The sequence below is a fragment of the Pleurodeles waltl genome, chromosome 7, assembly GCF_031143425.1.
Source record: "Pleurodeles waltl isolate 20211129_DDA chromosome 7, aPleWal1.hap1.20221129, whole genome shotgun sequence".
In the NCBI taxonomy this organism is placed as follows: Eukaryota; Metazoa; Chordata; class Amphibia; order Caudata; family Salamandridae; genus Pleurodeles; species Pleurodeles waltl.
In genome coordinates this window covers 578,316,234-578,342,239 of record NC_090446.1, presented here as the reverse complement: position 1 = coordinate 578,342,239, position 26,006 = coordinate 578,316,234, and the positions used below count along the sequence as shown (strand labels likewise).

Below are 26,006 nucleotides of genomic sequence, written 5' to 3'. Positions count from 1 at the left end.
AGTTTGTCATTGTGTGCCTCATTTCTTAACTGTGTGTACAACAAATGGTTAGCACTACCTTCTGATAAGCCTAACTGCTCGCCGATTCTACCACAAAAGAGAGCTTTATTATTTACGTTAGCCTCTTTAAAGCCTCTGGGAACCCACTGGACTCTGTGCACACTACACCTTACTTTGGTATAGCATATGCAGAGCCAGCTCACACCTCATGTTGTCAGCATTGTTTTTATCCCTCCCGTTTTCTGCGTTGCGTATCCCTCCTGCCCTCCTGTTGTCAGTGTTGCTTGTATCCCTCCCATGGTTGCCATTGCTCATATCCCTCCTGTTTGTCTCCCTCCCGAGTATCGAATTGCTTGTATCCCTCGTGTCCTCCCTCTGTTGGCATTGTTTGTATTCTGTCTGTCCTCTGTCACCGTTGCTTTAATCCCTTCTGGTTTCCTGTTGTCAGAGTTGCTTGTAGCCTTCCTATTGTCTGCATCGCTTGTATCCCTCCGCTTTCCAGCTGTCACTTGTATCCCTGCAGTTGTCTGTCGCTTATATCCTTCCTGTTGTCGCTCTTTCCCTCCCGTCCTCAGTGTTACTTGTATCTCTCATGCGCATCTGTTTTTATAGTAGCTTGTGTCCCTCCTTGTAGGAAGTAGGCTCTGTATATACTATCTCAAAGTAAGAGATAGTGTGCACAGAGTCCAAGGGTTCTCCTTAGAGGTATGATAGTGGCAAAATTAGATAATTCTAATGCTCTATTTTGTGGTAGTGTGGTTGAGCAGTAGGCTTATCAGAGGTTAGTGTTAAGCATTTTTGTACACACACAGGCAATAAATGAGGAACACACACTCAGACTTACTCCAGGCCAATAGGTTTTTATAAAAAAACATGTATTTTCCTAGTTTATTTTAAGAACCACAGGTTCAAGATTTGAAGTAAATACATAAAATGCAAGGTACTCTACACAGGTAAGTTAGGAACTTTGAATTAAAGCAATATGATATACAGACTTTGTTAAAATGGCAATACGCTATTTTAAAAGTGGACACAGTGCAAAAATCAACAGTTCCTGGGGAAGGTAAGTAAAGGTTAGATTAGGAGGTAAGTAAGACACTTACAAGTCTCAGTTCCTGGGCATAGGCAGCCGACCGTTGCGGGGTTCAAGGCAACCCAAAAGTTACCACACCAGCAGCTCAGGGCCGGTCAGGTGCAGAGGTCAAAGAGATGCCCAAAACACATAGGTGCCTATGGAGAACAGGGGTGCTCCGGTTCCAGTCTGCCAGCAGGGAAGTACCTGCGTCCCTTGGGGGGCAGACCAGGGGGGGTTTTGTAGAGCACTGGTGGGGACACAAGTAGGCACACAAAACACACCCTCAGCGGCACAGGGGCGGCTGGTTGCAGTGTGCAAAGCAGGCGTTGGATTTTAGATGGGAAACAATAGAGGGACCCGGGGGTCAATCTAGCGCTGCAGGGACGCACAGGGGAGGCTTCCCGGGAAAGCCACCACCTGGGCTCGGCAGAGGGTCCCCTGGGGCTCACTCCGGCACTGATGTTCGGTTCCTTCAGATCACAGGTCCTGGGGGCTGCAGGTGCAGTGCTTGGTCCAGGTGTCGGGTCCCTTGTTACAGGCAGTCGCGGTCAGGGGGTGCCTCTGGATTCTCTCTGCAGGCGTCGATGTGTGGGTCCATGGGGGGGTCATCTCAGGCTACTCACGGGGTCGCAGTCCCCGGGTAGTCCTCCCTGTGGTGTTTGTTCTCTGGATCTCGAGCTGGGGGCATCGGGAGTAGAGTGTGAAGTCTCACGCTTCCGGCAGGAAGAGTGAGTTCTTTGGAAGTTGCTTCTTTTTTGCAAAGATGTAGCTGTTGTTGAGCAGAGCCGCTGCTCACGGGAGTTTTAGTCCTGGGGTTCAGGGCAGTCCTCTGAGGCTTCAGAGGTTGCTGGTCCCTGTTGGATGCGTTGCTGGTTGCAGGTTTTCGACTCTGGAGACAAGCCGGTAGGGCTGGGGCCAAAGCATTAGTTGTTGTCGTCGTCTCTGCAGGCTTGTAGGTCAGCAGTCCTTCTTTGTAGTTCAGGTTGCAGGAATATGATTTCCTGGGTTCCGGGTCGCCCCTAAATACTCAATTTAGTTGTGTGTTTAGGTCTGGGGGGCAGTAGCCAATGGCTACTGTCCTTGAGGGTAGCTACACCCTCCTTGTGCTTCCTCTCTGAGGGGAGGGGGGTATATCCCTACTCCTATAAGGGGAATCCTCCAAAATCAAGACGGAGGGTTTCTAAAGGCAGGGGTTGTAAGGAAATGCCTCCTTGGCATGGTTACCCCCTAACTTTTTGCCTTTGCTGATGCTAAGTTATGATTTTAAAGTATGCTGGGACCCTGCTAACCAGGCCCCAGCACCAGTGTTCTTTCCCTAAACTGTACCTTTGTCTCCACAATTGGCACAACCCTGGCACTCAGATAAGTCCCTTGTAACTGGTACCCCTGGTACCAAGGGCCCTGATGCCAGGTAAGGTCTCTAAGGGCTGCAGCATACCTTATGCCACCCTGGGGACCCCTCATTCAGCACATGCGCACTGCCTCACAGCTTGTGTGTGCTGGTGGGGAGAAAATGACTAAGTCGACATGGCACTCCCCTCAGAGTGCCATGCCAACCTCACACTGCCTGTGGCATAGGTAAGTCACCCCTCTAGCAGGCCGTACAGCCCTAAGGCAGGGTGCACTATACCACAGGTGAGGGCATATGTGGATGAGCACTACGCCCCTACAGTGTCTAAGCAAAACCTTAGACATTGTAAGTGCAGGGTAGCCATAAGAGTATATGGTCTGGGTGTTTGTCAAACACGAACTTCACAGTTCCATAATGGCTACACTGAAAACTGGGAAGTTTGGGATCAAACTTCAGTACAATAAATGCACACTGATGCCAGTGTGCAATATATTTTAACATACACCCAGAGGACATCTTAGAGATGCCCCCTGAATACCAATCCGACTTCTAGTGTAGGCTGACCAGTTTATGCCATCCTGCCACACACCAGACATGTTGCTGGCCACATGGGGGAGAGTGGCTGTGTCACTCTGTGGCCAGGAACAAAGCCTGTACTGGGTGGAGGTGCTTCTCAAAGGCTCACCCCTTTTGTTACAGCGCCCAGGGCATCCCAGCTAGTAGAGATGCCTGCCCCTCTGGCCACTGCCCCCACTTTTGGCGGCAAAGTTGGAGGCGATCATAAGAAAAACAAGGAGGAGTCACCCACCACTCAGGACAGCTCCTAAGGTGTCCTGAGCTGAGGTGACCCCTGCCTTTAGAATTCCTCCATCTTGAGTTTGGAGGAGTCCCCCAATAGGATTAGGGATGTGCCCCTCTCCCCACAGGGAGGAGGCACAAAGAGGGTGTAGCCACCCTCAAGGACAGTAGCCATTGGCTACTGCCCTACCAGACCTAAACACACCCCTAAATTTAGTATTTAGGGGCACCCAGGATCCCAGGAAATCAGATTCCTGCAACCTGAAGCGACGCATCTGACCGGGACCAGCGACCTCTGAAGCCTCAGAGGACTGCCCTGGACTAAAGGACCAAGAAACGCCTGTGTGCAACAGCCCTGCTAAAAACCAGCTACTCTTTGCAACAAAGAAGCAACTTTCAAAGACTGCACGCTTCCCGCCGGAAGAGTGAGACTTCACACTCTGTACTCAATGCCCCCGGCTCGAGATCCAGAGAACAAACACCTCAGGGAGGACTCCCCGGCGACTGTGAGCCCGTGAGTAACCAGAGACGAGCCCCCACAGCGACGCCTACAGAGAGAATCCAGAGGCTCCCCCTGACCGCAACTGCCTGTAACAAGGGACCCGACACCTGGAACCAGCACTGCACCCGCAGCCCCCAGGACCTGAAGGAACCGAACCTCAGCGCAGGAGTGACCCCCAGACGACCCTCTACCTAGCCCAGGTGGTGGCTGTCCCGAGAAGCCCCCCACCCCGTGCCTGCCTGCACCGCTAGAGTGACCCCCAGGTCCCTCCATTGTTTCCTGCCCGACGCCTGCTTTGCACACTGCACCATGCCGCCCCTGTGCCGCTGAGGGTTTGTTTTGTGTGCCTACTTGCCCCCCCCCCCCCCCCCCCCCCCCAAGTGGTCTACAAAACCCCCTGGTCTGCCCCCTGAGGACCCAAGTACTTACCTGCTGGCAGACTGGAACCGGAGCACCCCTGTTCTCCATAGGGGCCTATGTGTTTTGGGCACCTCTTTGACCTCTGCACCTGACTGGCCCTGAGCTGCTGGTGTGGTTACTTAGTGGTTGTCTTGAATCCCCAACGGTGGGCTGCCTATGCCCAGGAACTGAGACTTGTAATTGTCTTACTTACCTCCTAATCTAACCTTTACTTACCTCCCCAGGAACCGTTGATTTTTGCACTTGTCCACTTTGAAAATAGCTTGTTGCCATTTTTACAAAGACTGTATATGATATTGCTTTGATTCAAAGTTCCTAAAGTATCTAAGTGAACTAACTTGCATTTAAAGTGTTTACTGCAAATCTTGAACCTGTGGTTCTTAAAATAAACTAAGAAAATATATTTTTCAATATAAAAACCTATTGCCCAGGAGTAAGTCCTTGAGTGTGTGTTCCTCATTTATTGCCTGTGTGTGTACAACAAATGCTTAACATTACCCTCTGATAAGCCTACTGCTCGACCACACTCATTTTGCCACTATCTTACCTCTAAGGGGAACCATTGGACTCTGTGCACACTATTTCTTGCTTTGAAATAGTATGTTCGATGGCATGTGTAGCTGCAGACACACATTCTGTGCACAGTCCGCCATCTGGTGTTGTGCTCGGAGTGTTACAAGTTGTTTTTCTTCGAAGAAGTCTTTTCGAGTCACGAGACCGAGGGACTCCTCCCATTTCGAGTCCATAGCGCATGGGCGTCGACTCCATCTTAGATTGTTTTTTTTCCGCCATCGGGTTCGGACGTGTTCCTTTTCGCTCCGTGTTTCGGGTCGGAAAGTTAGTTAGAATCTCGGAAAAAAACGTCGGTATTGTTTGCGTTCGGTATCGGGTTAGTTAGAACAAATCGACACCGAATTCTGAAGAGCTCCGGTGGCCCTTCGGGGTTTTTTCGATCCCCCGTCGGGGCCTGGTCGGCCCGGCCACGTGCGACTTCAAGGCTCATGGAACGGACCCCATTCCGCTTCTGCCCAAAATGCCATCACAAGTATCCGTATACGGATCACCATCTGGTCTGTAACTTGTGCTTGTCCCCCGAGCACAAGGAGGATACTTGTGAAGCCTGTCGAGCGTTTCAGTCGAGGAAGATGCTGAGAGACGGAAGAGCCAGGAGACTGCAAATGGCGTCCACGCCGACAGGTCAAGAACGCTTCGAGGAGGAAGAAGAAGCTTTCTCCATCCGCGAGTCGGATTCTGAAGAACTCGACGCCGAAGAAACACACCAAACCGTGAGTAAGACGTCGAAAATCAAGACTCACGAGAAGTCTACAAAAGCCCAGGGGACGCCACCGCTAACAGGCCATGGTTTAACACGAAAACTAGGTGACCCATCCAAGGCACTGAAAAAGGGCATGCTAGTGTCGAAGTCATCCGACTCCGGTCGAGATACCGCCACACAGCAACCTCGGAGCCGAGACAGCGGCTCCGAGAAACTTCGGCACAGAGACAGCGGCACCGAAGAATTTCGGCACCGAGACGCCACGCCGAAAACAAAGAAGGTTTCTTCGGAGCCTAAAAAGACTTCCGAAAAGGTTTCGGTTCCGAAACAGCCAGCCTCGGAGCCGAAAACTAGTTCCTATACAGAGGAGCAAGGATTAACCTCCCAATTACACAGATTTGGAGAGGAGCTTCAAGCTGTAGAGCCTGACTACACGCAAAGAAGGCTTCATATTCATGAGGACACAGGGAAGATAACCACTCTTCCCCCAATCAAAATAAAAAGGAAACTTGCCTTTCAACAAAAGGACAAGCAACCACAGTCAAAAGTGGCAAGGAAAACAACCCCGCCACCGTCTCCACCACCATCAACACATGCATCACCAGCAACAACTCCACCACTGATGCACTCACCAGCTCATACCACAATGAGTCAGGATGATCCCGATGCATGGGACCTCTACGATGCTCCAGTGTCTGACAATAGCCCAGACTCTTATCCTACAAAACCGTCACCACCTGAGGACAGTACATCCTATACACAGGTGGTCGCAAGGGCAGCCGAGTTTCACAATGTCTCCTTACATTCGGAACCAATTGAGGATGACTTTCTCTTTAACACCCTATCCTCCACCCATAGCCAGTATCAATGCCTTCCCATGCTCCCAGGAATGCTAAGACATTCAAAACAAATTTTTCAGGATCCAGTTAAAGGCAGAGCCATAACTCCAAGGGTGGAGAAAATATATAAGCCACCGCCCACAGATCCAATATATATCACAACACAACTAACACCGGACTCAGTAGTTGTGGGGGCAGCTCGTAAGAGAGCCAACTCTCATACCTCAGGTGACGCACCACCTCCAGACAAGGAGAGCCGCAAATTTGATGCTGCGGGAAAAAGGGTTGCAGCACAAGCAGCAAATCAGTGGCGTATTGCCAATTCACAAGCACTTTTGGCAAGATACGACAGGGCTCACTGGGATGAAATGCAACATTTCATCGAACACTTACCCAAGGAGTTCCAAAAAAGAGCGCAACAGGTGGTGGAAGAGGGACAAAGTATCTCAAATAATCAGATACGGTCTTCCATGGATGCAGCAGATACAGCTGCAGGGACAATAAACACTGCAGTCACAATACGAAGGCATGCATGGCTGCGCACTTCTGGGTTCAAACCGGAAATCCAGCAGGCTGTGCTCAATATGCCGTTTAATGAACAGCAATTGTTTGGGCCGGAGGTAGACACTGCCATCGAAAAACTCAAAAAGGACACCGATACAGCCAAAGCCATGGGCGCACTCTACTCCCCGCAGAGCAGAGGCACATTTCGGAAAACACCTTTTAGGGGAGGGTTTCGAGGTCAACCCACAGAAACCGCAACCTCACAAACAAGGCCTACCTACCAGGGTCAATATCAAAGGGGAGGTTTTCGGGGGCAATTTAGAGGGGGCCAATTCCCCAAAAAAAGAGGAAAATTCCAAGGCCCCAAAACCCCTCAAAATAAGCAGACACTCACAAGTCACACACCCCCATCACATAACACCTGTGGGGGGAAGACTAAGCCAATTTTACAAACTTCTGGAGGAAATAACAACAGACACTTGGGTCTTAGCAATTATCCAGCATGGTTATTGCATAGAATTTCGCCAATTCCCTCCAAACGTCCCACCGAAAACACACAATATGTCAAAACAACATATAGATCTTCTAGGACTAGAAGTTCAAGCATTGCTACAAAAGGACGCAATAGAATTAGTTCCAATTCAACAGAAAAACACAGGAGTTTACTCACTGTACTTTCTAATACCCAAAAAGGACAAAACTCTGAGACCAATACTAGATCTCAGAACACTAAATACCTACATCAAATCAGACCACTTTCACATGGTCACGTAACAAGACGTAATCCCACTGCTCAAACAGCAAGACTACATGACAACATTAGATCTAAAAGATGCGTATTTCCATATACCAATACATCCTTCACACAGGAAATACCTAAGGTTCGTATTCCAAGGAATACATTACCAATTCAAAGTGTTGCCATTTGGAATAACAACTGCGCCAAGAGTTTTTACAAAATGCCTGGCAGTAGTAGCTGCACGTATCAGAAGGTAGCAAATACATGTGTTCCCGTACTTCGACGACTGGTTAATCAAAACCAACACGCTAAGACAATGTTCACAGCACACAAACTACATCATACAGACCCTTCACAGGCTAGGTTTCTCGATCAACTACGCAAAGTCACACCTTTTGCTCTGTCAAACACAGCAATACTTAGGAGCGACAGTCAACACAGCAAAAGGGATTGCCACTCCAAGTCCACAAAGGGTTCAAACATTTCACAAGGTAATACAGGCCATGTATCCAACACAAAAGATACAAGTCAAAATGGTAATGAAACTCCTAGGCATGATGTCTTCATGCATAGCCATTGTCCCAAACGCAAGATTGCACATGCGGCCCTTACAACAGTGCCTAGCATCACAATGGTCACAAGCACAGGGTCAACTTCTAGATCTGGTGTTGATAGACCGCCAAACATACATCTCGCTTCTATGGTGGAACAGTACAAATTTCAACCGAGGGCGGCCTTTCCAAGACCCAGTGCCACAATACGTCATAACGACGGATGCTTCCATGACATGGCGGGGAGCACACCTCAATCAACACAGCATCCAAGGACAATGGGACATACATCAGAGGCAGTTTCACATAAATCACTTAGAACTGTTAGCAGTATTTCTAGCGCTAAAAGCATTTCAAGCCATAATAACCCAAAAATACATTCTTGTCAAAACAGACAACATGACAACAATGTATTATCTAAACAAACAAGGAGGGACACACTCGACACAGTTGTGCCTCCTAACACAAAAAATATGGCATTGGGCGATTCACAACCACATTCGCCTAATAGCACAATTTATTCCAGGGATTCAGAACCAGTTGGCAGACAATCTCTCTCGAGATCACCAACAAACCCACGAATGGGAAATTCACCCCCAAATACTAAACAATTACTTTCAAATTTGGGGAACACCTCAAATAGATCTATTTGCAACAAAAGAAAACTCAAAATGCCAAAACTTCGCATCCAGGTACCCACAAGATCAATCCCAAGGCAATGCTCTATGAATGAACTGGTCAGGGATATTTGCGTACGCTTTTCCACCTCTCCCTCTCCTTCCATATCTAGTAAACAGGTTGAGTCAAAACAAACTCATACTAATAGCACCAACATGGGCAAGGCAACCTTGGTACACAACACTACTAGACCTTTCAGTAGTACCTCATGTCAAACTACCCAACAGACCACATCTGTTAACACAACACAAACAACAGATCCGACATCCAAATCCAGCATCGTTGAATCTAGCAATTTGGCTCCTGAAATCCTAGAATTCGGGCACTTAGACCTCACACAGGAATGTATGGAGGTCATAAAACAAGCTAGAAAACCTACCACTAGACACTGCTATGCAAATAAGTGGAAAAGATTTGTTTATTACTGCCATAATAATCAAATTCAACCTTTACACGCATCTGCAAAAGAAATAGTAGGATACTTACTACATTTGCAAAAATCTAACCTAGCTTTCTCTTCCATTAAAATACATCTTTCGGCAATTTCTGCTTACCTACAAATTACGCACTCAATTTCATTGTTTAGGATACCAGTCATAAAGGCGTTTATGGAAGGCCTAAAGAGAATTATACCACCAAGAACACCATCAGTTCCTTCATGGAACCTCAACATTGTCCTAACACGACTCATGGGACCACCTTTTGAGCCCATGCACTCTTGTGAAATGCAATACTTAACGTGGAAAGTTGCATTTTTAATTGCCATCACATCTCTAAGAAGAGTGAGTGAGATTCAAGCATTTACCATTCAAGAACCATTTATTCAAATACACAAAAATAGAGTTGTTCTACAGACCAATCCTAAATTTTTACCAAAAGTAATTTCACAGTTCCATCTAAATCAAACGGTAGAATTACCAGTGTTCTTTCCACAACCAGATTCTGTAGCCGAAAGAGCACTACATACATTAGACATCAAAAGAGCACTAATGTACTACATTGACAGAACAAAACTAATTCGAAAGACAAAACAACTATTTGTCGCCTTTCAAAAACCTCATACAGGAAATCCAATTTCAAAACAAGGCATTGCTAGATGGATAGTTAGGTGCATTCAAACCTGCTATCTTAAAGCTAAAAGAGAACTGCCTATTACACCAAAGGCACACTCAACCAGAAAGAAAGGTCCTACCATGGCCTTTCTAGGAAATATTCCAATGAACGAAATATGTAAGGCAGCAACATGGTCTACGCCTCATACATTTACCAAGCACTACTGTGTAGATGTGCTAACTGCACAACAAGCAACAGTAGGTCAAGCTGTATTAAGAACATTATTTCAAACAACTTCAACTCCTACAGGCTGAACCACCGCTTTTGGGGAGATAACTGCTTACTATTCTATGCACAGCATGTGTATCTGCAGCTACACATGCCATCGAACGGAAAATGTCACTTACCCAGTGTACATCTGTTCGTGGCATTAGTCGCTGCAGATTCACATGCGCCCACCCGCCTCCCCGGGAGCCTGTAGCCGTTTAGAAGTAGATCTTAAACATTTGTACATTTGTAAATATATTACTTAAAACTTTATTATGTACATACGCATTCACTCCATTGCATGGGCACTATTACTAGCATACACAACTCCTACCTCACCCTCTGCGGGCAAAACAATCTAAGATGGAGCCGACGCCCATGCGCAATGGACTCGAAATGGGAGGAGTCCCTCGGTCTCGTGACTCGAAAAGACTTCTTCGAAGAAAAACAACTTGTAACACTCCGAGCCCAACACCAGATGGCGGACTGTGCACAGCATGTGAATCTGCAGCGACTAATGCCACGAACAGATGTACACTGGGTAAGTGACATTTTCCATACAGAGCAAACGTCCTACAGGGGTCACCTCAGCTCAGGACACCTTAGGGGTTGTCCTGACTGGTGGGTGACTCCTCCTTGTTTTTCTCATTATCTCTCCTGGACTTGCTGCCAAAATTGGGGGCTGTGTCGATGGGGTGGGCATCTCCACTAGCTGGAGTGCCCTGGGGCATTGTAACACGAAGCCTGAGCCTTTGAGGCTCACTGCTAGGTGTTACAGTTCCTGCAGGGGGGGGGAGGTGTGAAGCACCTCCACCCTGGAAAGGCTTTGTTTCTGGCCTCAGAGGGCACAAGGGCCCTCACCCCAGGGGGTCAGAAACTTGTCTCTCAGCAGCAGGCTGGCACAGACCAGTAAGTCCTGCACTGCAGGATTGGGTAAAATACAGGGGGCATCTCTAAGATGCCCTCTGTGAGCATTTTGTAATAAATCCAACACTGGCATCAGTGTGTTTTTCTTATTCTGAGAAGTTTGATACCAAACTTCCCAGTATTCAGTGTAGCCATTATGGAGCTGTGGCTTTCGTTTTGACAAACTCCCAGACAATATACTTAATATGGTCACACTGTACTTACAATGTCTAAGAATATACTTAGACACTGTAGGGGCGTATTGCTCATGCAGCTATGCCCTCACCTGTGGTATAGTACACCCTGCCTTAGGGCTGTAAGGCCTGCTAGAGGGGTGACTTACGTATGCCAGAGGCAGTATTTTGTGTGCATGGCACCCTGAGGGGGATGCCATGTCGACTTTGCCTTTTTCTCCCCACCAACACACACAATCTGCAATGGCAGTGTGCATGTGTTAGGAGAGGGGTCCGTAAGGATGGCACAACACATGCTGCAGCCCTTAGGGACCTTCCCTGGTCACAGGGCCCTTGGTACCACTGGTACCTTTTACAAGGGACTTATCTGTGTGCCAGGGGTGTGCCAATTGTGGAAACAATGGTACGTTTTTAGTGAAAGAACACTGGTGCTGGGGCCTGGTTAGCAGGGTCCCAGCACACTTCTCAGTCAAGTCAGCATCAGTATCAGGCAAAATGTGGGGGGTAACTGCAACAAGCAGCCATTTTCCTACACTCCTGCTCTACCGTTTTTGGTGTTTCTTGTATCCCTCCTGCTTTTGATGTTTCTTGTATCCCTCCCGTTGTTGGTTTTGCTTGTATCCCTATCGTTGTCAGTGTTGGTTATTGCACTCCTGTAATAAAATGACCTTTTTGTATGGTCACTCAAGATTTTAGACTGATGCTTCTGTTTTTTTGTTTTTTTTCCTTAATGACTGTTCTAAGACCTATTAACTAGACCTCAGTGCCTGTGCCCTGACCCTTTAACTATGTTGATTTTACATTTACCCAAATGACTGAGCTAGGTTACCTGTAAGTCCGTACTAAATGGTACTCAGGGCATGTAAGTTAGAGGATCTCCCTCTGGGATTGCAACACTTACAGGATTACAGTTAAGCAATGTTTCCTTTTGTACTAACCTCTCAATGTGAAAAAACATTTGACGCGTTTCCTTAATTCTCATGATGTTCACGAAATGTGATGTGATATTCAGACCCATAATGACCTTTTCGTCTAATAAACTTGTGTCTTCTAAGAAACATGATTTGTCTGCCTCCTATACCTATGTTATAGCTAAGAGTTAGTAGCGTCGATGACAAGTAATAAAACAACTGCTATTGGATTTTGCTCTGCGTGTCCACATTAAGGTAGTTGGGCTGCACTAAAGCATTTCTCTGCTCTTTTTATCGAACTGTTCCTTTATTTTTTTTCCCCCCCAGAACTCGTGAGACCCTGGCCAGTGGTCACTTCATGAGTGTAATCAATATTTTGATGCAGTTAAGGAAAGTCTGCAATCACCCCAATCTATTTGACCCTCGGCCTATCCACTCTCCTTTCATCACCGAAGGAATCTGCTTTACAACAGCTTCTCTGGCTCTGCGGGCACTGGAGAGAGATCCATTCAAGGTAGGTGCCCCAAGCCACCACCATACTGCACACTTGAATGTTCCATTTGGTGTTGGGACATCGAAATGACTGGATTGTTGTTTAGTTCTGCAACAAGTTTAAATTGGCATTTTACTGATGAGCAGTGTGATACAGGTAATCCTCAGAGGAGCTTACTGTTAAGGTCCCTTCTGACAATCTGAGCTATGTAGGAAAGTACCTCTTTTTTGCATGGTTACTGTAGGAAAGTACCCTTCTGCCTGTTGTTAGTGTGATTGACTGTCTACTGGGATCCTGCAAACCAGGAGCCCAGTAGTTTTTCTCCTTCCTCTAAATTGTAACTTTTTATTACCACAATTGGCATACTGGTCCCCCCATGTAAGTCCCTAGTATATGGTACCTAGTTACTCAGGGCATTGGGGTTCCAGGGGATCCCTATGGGCTGCAGCAGTTATTCTGCCACGCATTAGGAGCCCATGCAAAGGGTTCTGCAGGCCTTCCGTTGCAGCCTGCATGAAACAGATGGATGCACCCATTTTCACTACAGGTCACTGCACCAGGTCACTATAAGTCAACCCTATGGTACGCCATTTCAGCCCAGAGGGCAGGGTGCAGGTACCTGTGTGTGAGGGCACCCTTGCATTAGCAGGGGTGCCCTCACAAACTCCAGATCAATTTTCCTGGACTTCGTGAGTGCGGACGCCATTTTACACCTCTAGTGGACATATGTCACTACCTATGTCCAGCTACATAATGGTAACTCCTGACCTAGGCATGTTTGGTATCAAACATGTCTGAATCCTACCCCAATACTGTTGCAAGTATTGGAAGTATGATTCTGTGCACTCTGAGAGCTCCTTGGAGGACCCGCAGCTTTGCTACCACCAGTCTGATAGGGTTCTCCGGGCAGCCCAGCTGCTGCCACGCCTCAGACAGGTTTCTGCCCTCCTGCTGTTTGATCTGATCAAGCCCAGGAAGGCAGAACAAAATATTTCCCTTGTTAGTGGGAGATAACACCCTCTCCCTTTGGAAATATGTGTGACTGGCTTGGGAGGGATAGCCTCCCCAAGCCACTGGTTTGCGTTGAAGGGCACATTTGGTGCCCTCCGTGCATAAACCAGTCCACAGTGGTTCAAGAAAACCCAGTCCTTGCTTTGGTGCGGAACTGGACAATGAAAAGGGGAGTGATCACTCGCCTGTCCATCACTACCCCAGGGGTAATGCCCAGAGCTCCTCCAGAGGGTACCTGGGTTCTGCCATCTTGTTCCCAAGTTTGGCAGGGAGCTCTGGAAGCATTTCAGTGTCCAGCCAGGTGACGTTAGAGACCTCTCGAGTTAGGTGCTTACCTGGTTAGGTGCGCAAATACCTTTCATGGTTATTTAAGGTCTCTCTTGGGTGGGTTCTCAAATTCGGCTTGCAAGATTCCAGCAGGACTTCTGCAACCTCTACTTTTGATATCTGGCCACTGGACCCTCAAGTAACGCTGCTGCAACGAAGAAGACTCTTAATCAACTTTGTTTCAACGTCTCCTGCCAGCTTTGCAACATTTCCCCGGCCATGCATCCTCAGAAGACTGCAACTCTTCAGACTGCACAAGAAGGAGGATTCTCCCTTGGAGTGAAGGAGTCACTTCCCTGCAACCGCAGGCACCTACAACAAGCGACGACTGGCTGCGTGGATCTCCTCTCATATTGAGCTGCGTGGATCCTGCATCATGGGTGGTAATTCCGGAGTAGTCCTCTTGGTCCTCTCTGCCAGCTGTCCAACTTTGGTGGAGGTAAGCCTTTGCCTTCCCATGCAGGACAGTACCCCCGTGTACTGCATCTCTTGCAGCTGCCAAGGCTTGTTTACATCTGCTCCAAGGGATCTTCAGGCAACGTGTAGCTCCAGCCCTAGCATTCCATCCTGCAAAGCACAGCCTCCTGTGTGGTTCTCCTGTGGCATGGGATCCTCTTTTGTAGTGCTGCGTGGTCTTCTTCCCTGACTCCTGTGTTCTCATCCTGTGGGTCTCCTGAGGGTGCTGCCTCTGCTCCTGTGTACTCTCTACGACACTGAGTCACCTGTGATTCCCCTGCAGGGTTGTTTCCTCCTGCGCCTTGCTGGTCCCAGGCAGCACCTCTTTTCCACTAACTGCGAGTTTGCCTTTGCCAAGGTTTGTTGGTGGAATAACTGCATCGACATCATCTGCAATCTTCCTTCCAGCGTGGGGCTTCATCTGAATCCATCAGTAACTCTTTTCTGGCTCCAGGGTTTGCAGTGCTGACCTGGTCTTTATCACAGTTGACCAACTCCTGCATCCACATCTGGGTGGGTAGTAGCTCCTACTCCTCCTGGACTCAACTGTAATTCTTGGACTTGGTCCCCTCTCTCTACAGGTCTTCTTTCTTCAGGAATGCACTGCTGGTTTTCTTGCAGTCTTGTTTGGGTGTCTTACTTTTCTTCTTTTTCTTCTTTTTCTTCTTTTTCTCCTTTTGTGTGGTTTGGGGAAAATCCAGCGTTTTACTCCTGCATTCCTGGTCGCTGTTGGGTACTGTATTACTTGCCTCTGTGGTTTTGTAGTACTACCACCTCCCCGCTACACATTTTACTTTCCTAGGTGAAGGGTACCTTGTTCACATTCCATTTTTTTAGAATATGGTTTGCACTCCCCCTAGGGTCTATTTTCTAACGTTTTCTATGCCTGTTTCTGATTACTAGTGGATATATTTAGTGTATTAATTATCTCTAAAGGGCTGCTCATCCTCTGCTAGAGAGCCTGGCTTCTAGACACTGCCTACACTTCACTAAGAAGGCATACCTGGTATAAGGTGTAAGTGCCATCGGTCCCCACAACACACCAGGCCAGCTTCCTACAGTTGCCCCCAGTTTGTGCTTGCTGTCAGTGTGTTTTGACCTTGTTGTAAAGAAATGGCTCCCTGTTGCAGTTACCCCCCACTTTTTGCCTGATACTGATGCTGACTTGACTGAGAAGTGTACTGGGACCCTGCTAACCAGGCCCCAGCACCAGTGTTCTTTCACCTAAAATGTACCATTGTTTCCACAATTGGCACACCCTGGCATCCAGATAAGTCCCTTGTAACTGGTACCTCTGGTACCAAGGGCCCTGATGCCAGGGAAGGTCTCTATGGGCTGCAGCATGTATTATGCCACTCTAGAGACCCCTCACTCAGCACAGACCCACTGCTTACAAGCCTGTGTGTGCTAGTGTGAACAAAATGAGTAAGTCGACATGGCACTCCCCTCAGGGTGCCATGCCAGCCTCTCACTGCCTATGCAGTATAGGTAAGACACCCCTCTAGCAGGCCTTACAGCCCTAAGGCAGGGTGCACTATACCATAGGTGAGGGTACCAGTGCATGAGCATGGTACCCCTACAGTGTCTAAACAAAACCTTAGACATTGTAAGTGCAGGGTAGCCATAAGAGTATATGGTCTGGGAGTCTGTTTTACACGAACTCCACAGCACCATAATGGCTACACTGAAAACTGGGAAGTTTGGTATCAAACTTCTCAGCACAATAAATGCACACTGATGCCAGTGTACATTTTATTGTAAAATACACCCCAGAGGGCACCTTAGAGGTGCCCCCTGAAACTTAACCAACTATCTGTGTAGGCTGACTGGTTCCAGCAGCCTGCCACACTAGAGACATGTTGCTGTCCCCATGGGGAGAGTGCCTTTGTCACTCTGAGGCCAGTAACAAAGCCTGCACTGGGTGGAGATGCTAACACCTCCCCCAGGCAGGAGCTGTAACACCTGGCGGTGAGCCTCAAAGGCTCACCCCTTTGTCACAGCCCAGCAGGGCACTCCAGCTTAGTGGAGTTGCCCGCCCCCTCCGGCCACGGCCCCCACTTTTGGCGGCAAGGCTGGAGGGAACAAAGAAAGCAACAAGGAGGAGTCACTGGCCAGTCAGGACAGCCCCTAAGGTGTCCTGAGCTGAGGTGACTCTGACTTTTAGAAATCCTCCATCTTGCAGATGGAGGATTCCCCCAATAGGGATAGGAATGTGACCCCCTCCCCTTGGGAGGAGGCACAAAGAGGGTGTACCCACCCTCAGGGCTAGTAGCCATTGGCTACTAACCCCCCAGACCTAAACACGCCCTTAAATTTAGTATTTAAGGGCTTCCCTGAACCTAAAGATTTAGATTCCTGCAACTACAAGAAGAAGGACTGCCTAGCTGAAAACCCCTGCAGAGGAAGACCAGAAGACAACAACTGCCTTGGCTCCAGAAACTCACCGGCCTGTCTCCTGCCTTCCAAAGAACTCTGCTCCAGCGACGCCTTCCAAAGGGACCAGCGACCTCTGAATCCTCTGAGGACTGCCCTGCTTCGAAAAAGACAAGAAACTCCCGAGGACAGCGGACCTGCTCCAAAAAGACTGCAACTTTGTTTCCAGAAGCAGCTTTACAGAACCCTGCAACTCCCCGCAAGAAGCGTGAGACTTGCAACACTGCACCCGGCGACCCCGACTCGGCTGGTGGAGAACCAACACCTCAGGGAGGACCCCCGGACTACTCTCCGACTGTGAGTACCAAAACCTGTCCCCCCTGAGCCCCCACAGCGCCGCCTGCAGAGGGAATCCCGAGGCTTCCCCTGACCGCGACTCTCTGAAACCTAAGTCCCGACGCCTGGAAAAGACCCTGCACCCGCAGCCCCCAGGACCTGAAGGACCGGACTTTCACTGGAGAAGTGACCCCCAGGAGTCCCTCTCCCTTGCCCAAGTGGAGGTTTCCCCGAGGAAGCCCCCCCTTGCCTGCCTGCAGCGCTGAAGAGATCCGTTGATCTCTCATAGACTAACATTGCGAACCCGACGCTTGTTTCTACACTGCACCCGGCCGCCCCCGCGCTGCTGAGGGTGAAATTTCTGTGTGGGCTTGTGTCCCCCCCGGTGCCCTACAAAACCCCCCTGGTCTGCCCTCCGAAGACGCGGGTACTTACCTGCAAGCAGACCGGAACCGGGGCACCCCCTTCTCTCCATTCTAGCCTATGCGTTTTGGGCACCACTTTGAACTCTGCACCTGACCGGCCCTGAGCTGCTGGTGTGGTGACTTTGGGGTTGCTCTGAACCCCCAACGGTGGGCTACCTTGGACCAAGAACTGAACCCTGTAAGTGTCTTACTTACCTGGTAAAACTAACAAAAACTTACCTCCCCCAGGAACTGTGAAAATTGCACTAAGTGTCCACTTTTAAAACAGCTATTTGTCAATAACTTGAAAAGTATACATGCAATTTTTATGATTTAAAGTTCCTAAAGTACTTACCTGCAATACCTTTCGAATGAGATATTACATGTAGAATTTGAACCTGTGGTTCTTAAAATAAACTAAGAAAATATATTTTTCTATACAAAAACCTATTGGCTGGATTTGTGTCTGAGTGTGTGTACCTCATTTATTGTCTATGTGTATGTACAACAAATGCTTAACACTACTCCTTGGATAAGCCTACTGCTCGACCACACTACCACAAAATAGAGCATTAGTATTATCTCTTTTTACCACTATTTTACCTCTAAGGGGAACCCTTGGACTCTGTGCATGCTATTCCTTACTTTGAAATAGCACATACAGAGCCAACTTCCTACACTTGTTCACTGGGAATTGCTAACAAGGACCCCAGTGACTGCTCTTTCCCTCTGGATTTGGTTGTCCCTATCTTTACACCCCACAATTGGCATCCCGGTGCCCCCATATAAGTCCCTAGTATATGGTGAAGCAGCATGTATTATGCCACCCCATGGGAGCCCATGCTGCCATTGCAGCCTGCATGAAAAGGTGCATGCCCCCTAGCTAGCCCAAGATAGGTAGGCCTTGGCAGAGGAGAGAGAAAGGCAGGGATTGGGGTTAGTGCCCCATGTTGACAGCAGTTTAAGTTTCAGGGACACCTGGGTCGCGAGGACTCCTTTGACCCTAGGAACCTGAATACGAAGATAGTCCCACTTTACAAGATGGGTGATGACATAAGTGTTTCACGGCCCTGGAGAGGGCCCCTCAGAGGCTGTGGGCAGCTATAATGTGGCTGTCCTTCGACAAGGTTAGGGATAGACTCCTCACTGTCAGAGAAGAGGACGCACATAATTACACGGTTTTGAGATCTGCACTGGTAGATGGATTTGGGCTGACAACTGAACAGTATAGGATCAAGCTCAGAGAGACCAGGAAAGAGTCCTCCTAAGATTGGGTTGATCTGGTCAGCTGCATCATTGCCTGGTGGACTCTGATCCGACCTCTCCCCAAGAATTGAAAAAGATTACAGACAAATGGGTCCACACCAGGGTGATTAGTAAGTCTCACGCAAGGGGTGACCACAAAAAGAAGGAATCATGAGAAGGGTGGGGACAAAGATAAACCGAAATAGTCTTCTTCGAGCCCACAAAACTCCTCAGGGGTCAGGAGCAAAAGCTCTACCTCCTCTTCCAATTTCAAAATGTACTGGTACTAAAAAGTTGTGGTTTCCTCAGACCTACCTGTAGAATGCCTACTATGGAATTACTTGGAGACCTCAGCTTGGGCTAAGGTGGAGTGGAAGGCCCATTCAGCAGTGCTGGGCATCCCAAGGCATGTATTTGCCCTAACAAGAGCACAAGCCAAAAAGCATAAAGAGCAAGGATCCTTGGAGCCTGGAACAATGGCTCTAGAGCTTCCTATACCTAAGAACTAAAAGGGTATGAAGGTACCCCCTGCTCCAGCCTCCAGTGAGGATTCCACACTTGAGGGAGCAGAATCCATTCCTTGGGTGGAACCAACACCAGAAGAGCTACAAGCAGACACAGCTGAACTCTTAGGTGCAGGGGGTTTACTCAGTCAAAGGATCCCAAACCTGGTGCTACCAGGAGATTGGTGACCCCCCTGAAGTTTAGGGAGTTTGTTTACCTTGGCACATGACATTCCCTTGGCAGGTCACTTGGGGCAATGCAAGACTTGGGCCAGGTGTGTCCCACACTTTGCAATATCACAAAATAAAAAATAAAATGATGGATGGAGTGTTGAAACGTTTCAAACACTCACCCCCAGTCACAAATTTGGATTTGATCCATTGTTGTTTTGTTTGCCACGTCACCCCAGTTGTCCTACACTTTCACCGGCCCCACATGTCTGAAGACACAGATGTTTTGTAGCTCCTGTGTCACCTGTCAAGCCAGTGGCAAGACAGGGTGGCACCCCCAAAGGCCCCATTTATTCTACTTCCTGTGGTTGAGGTTCCCTTTGAGAGGGTTGGGGTGGCCATTGTTCGCCCCCTAGACCCTCCCACAGCCTCCTGTAACAGGTTTATACTAGTGGTAGTGGACCGTCCCAGTAGGTACCCAGAGGCCATTCCTCTTAGGACCTCTACACCTCCTGCAGTGACAAAAAACTCTTCTTAGTATCTTCTCAAGAGTGCGCTTTCCTAAAGAGGTGGTATCAGACGGAGGTGCAAACATCATGTCTGCTTACCTCAAAGCTATGTGGAAGGAATGTGGTGTGACTTACAAGTTCACCACTCCTTACCACTCCAATACTAATGGTTTGGGAGAGGGATTTAACAAAACTCTCAGTGGTATGATATTGGGACTCTGAAAAGCTTAGAAGGAGATTGGATGTCTTGCTACCATGGCTCCTCTTCACCTATAAGGAGGTCACTCAAAAGGGTGTGGGCTACAGCCCATTTGAACTTTAGTTTTGGCACCCTGTTAAGGGTCCCCTTGCTCTTGCATCCTTTCAAGCCTCCCAAACAAGACATAGTGGATTATGTGCTTGGCTTCAGATCAAGGTTGGCTGAGTCCGTGAAGAGGGCTAGTAAAGACCTTCAGGCCAGCCAAGTGTTAGAGACAATGACATGACCAAATGGCTGTCCTAACGGTCTACCAGCCAGGACAGAAAGTGTGGGTCCTGGATCCTGAGGCTCCCAGGGCACTCCAAGACAAGTGGAGTGGTCCCACACCATTGTGGAGAAAAAGGTTGAGGTTACCTACTTGGTAGACCTTGGCAGTCCCAGAAGCCCCCACAGGGTGCTTCATGTGAAGCGCCACAAACCCTATTATGATAGGTCAGATATGACACTACTCATCGCCACTGATGAGGGACAAGAAGAAGAGTGAACCTCTCCCTGACCTCTTATCCCACATTGCAACTGATGGCTCAGTTGATGGGGTAGTCCTAGCTTGACTGCCTCTGAGGCCCAAACAGAGGACTGCTGAAACCTCCTAAGGCAGTTATAAGAACTGTTCTCCCTAACACCTGGTCATACCACATGGTGTGAACACATCATTGACACAGGGGACAGTTTGCCTGTTAAAAGCTAAATTTACATGAAACATGACCATGTGAGGGAATGCATCAAATCTGAAGTTCAGAAGATGCTTGACTTAAGAGTCTCTGATCCCTCAGATAGCCCTTGGGCTAGCCCTGTAGTGCTTGCCCCAAATCCTCACTCCCAAGATGTCAAAAGAGAAACGAGGTTTTGTGTAGACTACAAAGGTCTTAACACTGTTACTAAGAAAGATGCTCATCGTATCCCTAGAGCAGATGATTTTATAGATACATTAGCACTTGCCAAGTATCTGTATCTCAGTACCTTTGACCTGATTGCTGGCTACTGGCAGAACAGATTATCAAAGGATGCTAAGCCAAAAACAGCATTCCCACCACTAGTGGCCACTATCCAGCCCACACCCACACCTTTTGCCTAGTGTTGATGCCAACTTTGATTGAATGTATGCTGGGACACTGCTAACCAGGCCCCAGCACCAGTGTTCTTTCCCTTAAAACTGTACCTTTTGTTTCCACAGTTGGAACAGCCATGGCACACAGTTAAGTCCCATGTAAAAGGTACCCATGGTACCAAGGGCCCTATGGCCAGCGAATGTCTCCAAGGGCTGCAGCATGTATTATGCCACCTTGCACACTGCCTTGCAGCTTGTGTGTGCTGGTAGGGAGAAAAAGGCAAAGTTGACATGGCACCCCTCTTAGGGTGTCGTGCCCACAAACCAGTGCCTGTGGCATAGGTAAGTCACCCCTGCAGCAGGCCTTACAGCCCTATGGCAGGGTGCACCATACCACAGATGAGGGCTTAGCTGCATGAGCAGTATGCCCCTACAGTGTCTGTCCATTCTTAGACATTGTAAGTACAGTGTGGCCATATTAAGTATATGGTCTGGGAGTTCGTCATTACGAACTCCACAGCTACATAATGGCTTCACTGAATACTGGGAAGTTTGGTATCAAACTTCTCAGCACAATAAACCCACACTGCCAGTGTTGGATTTATTAAAAAATGCACACAGAGGGCATTTTAGAGATGCCCCCTGTATTTTACCAATCCTTCAGTGCAGGATGGACTTGTCTGTGCCAGCCTGCCACTGAGACACGAGTTTCTGACCACCTGGGACCTCCTTTGTGCTCTCTGAGGCCAGAAACAAAGCCTGCCCTGGGTGGAGGTGCTTCACTGCTCCTCCCTGGAGGAACTGTAACACCTAGCAGTGAGCCTCAAAGGCTCAGGCTTCGTGTTGCAATGCCCCAGGGCACTCCAGCCCCCACTTTTGGCATCAAGTCCAGGGAGATAATGAGAAAAACAAGGAGTCGCCGCCCCCTCAGTCAGGTCCACCCCTAAGGGGGGACCAGAGCTGAGGTGACCCAATCCTCGGAAAATCCTCCATCTTGTTTTGGAGGATTTAGCCCAATAAGGATAGGGATGTGCTCCCCTCCCCAAAGGGAGGGAGCACTTCATGGAGAGTAGCCATTGGCTACTGCCCTCCAGCCCTAACACTCCTAAATCTAGTATTATGGGGCGACCCTGAACCCAGGAAATCAGATTCCTGCAACCTGAAAGGAGGACTGCTGACCTGAAAGCCCCGCAGAGATGACTGAGACAACTGACGTGGCCTCAGCCTTACCGGCCTGTCTCCAGACTCTGAGAACCTGCACAGCAACGCATTCATCGACCTCTGACAACTCCTGAGGTCTGCCCTGCACCTAAAGGACCAAGAAACTCCAGAGGACAGCGTCTCTGTCCAGAACTGCAACAAAGAAACCATCTTCAAAGAGACTCCAGCCTCACTCCGGAGGCGTGAGTATTCACACTCTGCACCTGACGCCCCCGGCTCGTGTTCAGAGGAACCAACATCTCAAAGAGGAGCCCCAGGTGACTTCAACGACGTGGACACCCTGATCCGACCTCCCTGCACCCTCACAGTGACGCCTGCAGAGAGGATCCAGAGGCTCCCCCTGACCGCGACTGCCCAGTAACAAAGGACCCGACGCCTGGAAGAAGCACTGCTCCCGCAGCCCCCAGGCCTGAAAGAAACCAACCTCCAGTGCAGGAGTGACCCCCAGGCATCCCTCTGCGTAGCCCAGGTGGTGGCTGGCCCGAGAAGACCCCTGCCTGCACCGCTAGAGTGACCCCCCCCCCCGATCCTTCTATTGAAACCAATACAAAACCAGACGCCTGCTTTGCACACTGCACCCGGCCGCCTCTGTGCCGCTGAGGGTGTGTTTTGTGTCTACTTGTGTCTCTCTCCACCTCCCCATTCTGCCCCGAGGACCCAGGTACTTACCTGCTGGCAGACTGGAACCGGAGCACCCCTGTTCTCCATAGGCGCCTATGTGTTTTGGGCATCTCCTTGACCTCTGCACCTGACTGGCCCTGAGCTGCTGGTGTGGTAACTTTGGGGTTGCCTTGAACCCCCAACGGTGGGCTGCCTATGCTCAGGAACTGAGACTTGTAAGTGTCTTACTTACCTCACAACCTAACCAATACTTACCTCCCCCAGGAACTGTTGATTTTTTGTGCACTGTCTACTTTTAAAATAGCTTATTGCCATTTTAACAAAAACAGTATATGTTATTGCTCTAATTCAAAGTTCCTAACTTACCTGTGTGGAGTACCTTGCATTTTATGTATTTAAAATACAGGGTGCCATGCCAACCTCACACTGCCTATGCAGTATAGATAAGTCACCCATCTAGTAGGGCCTTACAGCCCTAAGGCAGGGTGCACTATACCATAGGTGAGGGCACCAGTGCATGAGTACTGTGCCCCTACAGTGTCTAAGCCAAACCTTAGACATTGTAAGTGCAGGGTAGCCATAAGAGTATATGGTCTGGGAGTCTGTCAAACACGGACTCCCCAGCACCATAATGGCTACACTGAAAACTGGGAAGTTTGGTATCAAACTTCTCAGCACAATAAATGCACACTGATGCCAGTGTACATTTTATTGTGAAATACACCCCAGAGGGCACCTTAGAGGTGCCCCCCTGAAACCTTAACCGACTATCTGTGTAGGCTGACTGGTTCCAGCAGCCTGCCACAACCGAGACATGTTGCTGGCCCCATGGGGAGAGTGCCTTTGTCACTCTGAGGCCAGTAACAAAGCCTGCACTGGGTGGAGATGCTATCACCTCCCCAGGCAGGAGCTGTAACACCTGGCGGTGAGCCTCAAAGGCTTACCCCCTTTGTTCCAGCACCGCAGGGCACTCCAGCTAGTGGAGTTGCCCGCCCCCTCCGGCCACAGCCCCGCTTTTGGCGGCAAGGCCGGAGGAGATAATGAGAATAACAAGGAGGAGTCACTGGCCAGTCAGGACAGCCCCTAAGGTGTCCTGAGCTGAAGTGACTAACTTTTAGAAATCCTCCATCTTGCAGATGGAGGATTTCCCCCAATAGGGATAGGAATGTGTCCCCCTCCCCTTGGGAGGAGGCACAAAGAGGGTGTACCCACCCTCAGGGCTAGTAGCCATTGGCTACTAACCCCCCAGACCTAAACACGCCCTTAAATTTAGTATTTAAGGGCTTCCCTGAACCTAAGAATTTAGATTCCTGAAACTACAAGAAGAAGAAGACTGCTGAGCTGAAAAACCCCTGCAGAAGAAGAACAGAAGACACCAACTGCTTTGGCCCCAGTCCTACCGGCCTGTCTCCTGCCTTCCAAAGAAACCTGCTCCAGCGACGCTTTCCAAAGGACCAGCGACCTCTGAATCCTCAGAGGACTGCCCTGCTTCAAGAAAGACAAGAAACTCCCGAGGACAGCGGCCCTGCTCCAAAAAGACTGCAACTTTGTTTCAAAGGAGCAGATTTAAAGACCCCTGCAATTCCCCGCAAGAAGCGTGAGACTTGCAACACTGCACCCGGCGACCCCCGACTCGACTGGTGGAGAACCAACACCTCAGGGAGGCCCCATCGGCGACTCCAAGACCGTGAGTAACCAAAGTTGTCCCCCCTGAGCCCCCACAGCGACACCTGCAGAGGGAATCCCCAGGCTCCCCCTGACCGCGACTGCCTGACTCTGAAATCCCGACGTCTGGAAAAAGACCCTGCACCCGCAGCCCCCAGCACCTGAAGGAACGGAACTTGAGTGCAGGAGTGACCCCCAGGAGGCCCTCTCCCTTGCCCAGGTGGTGGCTACCCCGAGGAGCCACCCCCTTGCCTGCCTACACCGCTGAAGAGATCCCTTGGTCTCTCATTGAAAACCATTGAAAACCCGACGCGTGTTTGCACACTGCACCCGGCCGCCCCCGCGCTGCTGAGGGTGTACTTTCTGTGTGGACTTGTGTCCCCCCCCCGGTGCCCTACAAAACCCCCCTGGTCTGCCCTCCGAAGACGTGGGTACTTACCTGCTGGCAGACTGGAACCAGGGCACCCCCTTCTCTCCATTGAAGCCTATGCGTTTTGGGCACCACTTTGAACTCTGCACCTGACCGGCCCTGAGCTGCTGGTGTGGTAACTTTGGGGTTGCTCTGAACCTCCAACGGTGGCCTACCTTGGACCCAAACCTGAGACTTGTAAGTGATTTACTGACCTGCTAAAACTAACAATAACTTACCTCCCCCAGGAACTGTGAGAATTGCACTGTGTCCACTTTTAAAACAGCTATTTGTGTTTTATGTGAAAAGTATATATGCTACTGTAATTATTCAAAGTTCCTAAAGTACTTACCTGCAATACCTTTCAAATGAGATATTACATGTAGAATTTGAACCTGTGGTTCTTAAAATAAACTAAGAAAATATATTTTTCTATAACAAAACCTATTGGCTGGATTTGTCTCAGAGTGTGTGTTCCTCATTTATTGCCTGTGTGTATGTACAACAAATGCTTAACACTACTCCTTGGATAAGCCTACTGCTCGACCACACTACCACAAAATAGAGCATTAGTATTATCTCTTTTTGCCACTATCTTACCTCTAAGGGGAACCCTTGGACTCTGTGCATGCTATTCCTTACTTTGAAATAGCACATACAGAGCCAACTTCCTACAGAGACACCAACTGCTTTGGCCCCAGCTCTACCGGCCTGTCTCCCCCCCCTTATGAAGAAACTGCTCCAGCGACGCTTTCCCCAGGACCAGCCACCTCTGAATCCTCAGAGGACTTCCCTGCTCTGAAGGACCAAGAAACTCCTGAGAACAGCGGCCCTGTTCACCAAAGACTGCAACTTTGTTTCCAAAGAAGCAACTTCAAGACAACTGCGTTT

General features: G+C 49.1%; 1 protein-coding gene across 1 annotated transcript in view; it reads left to right on the top strand.

The window, feature by feature from the left end:
* SRCAP (Snf2 related CREBBP activator protein) overlaps window positions 1-26,006 on the top strand; it is a 1,275,580-nt gene that overhangs the window by 693,093 nt on the left and 556,481 nt on the right. Inside the window, exon 18 of the mRNA XM_069201690.1 lies at window positions 12,392-12,578. Within this exon, the coding sequence (XP_069057791.1) occupies window positions 12,392-12,578 (187 nt within the window). The remainder of the gene's footprint in view (window positions 1-12,391; window positions 12,579-26,006) is intronic.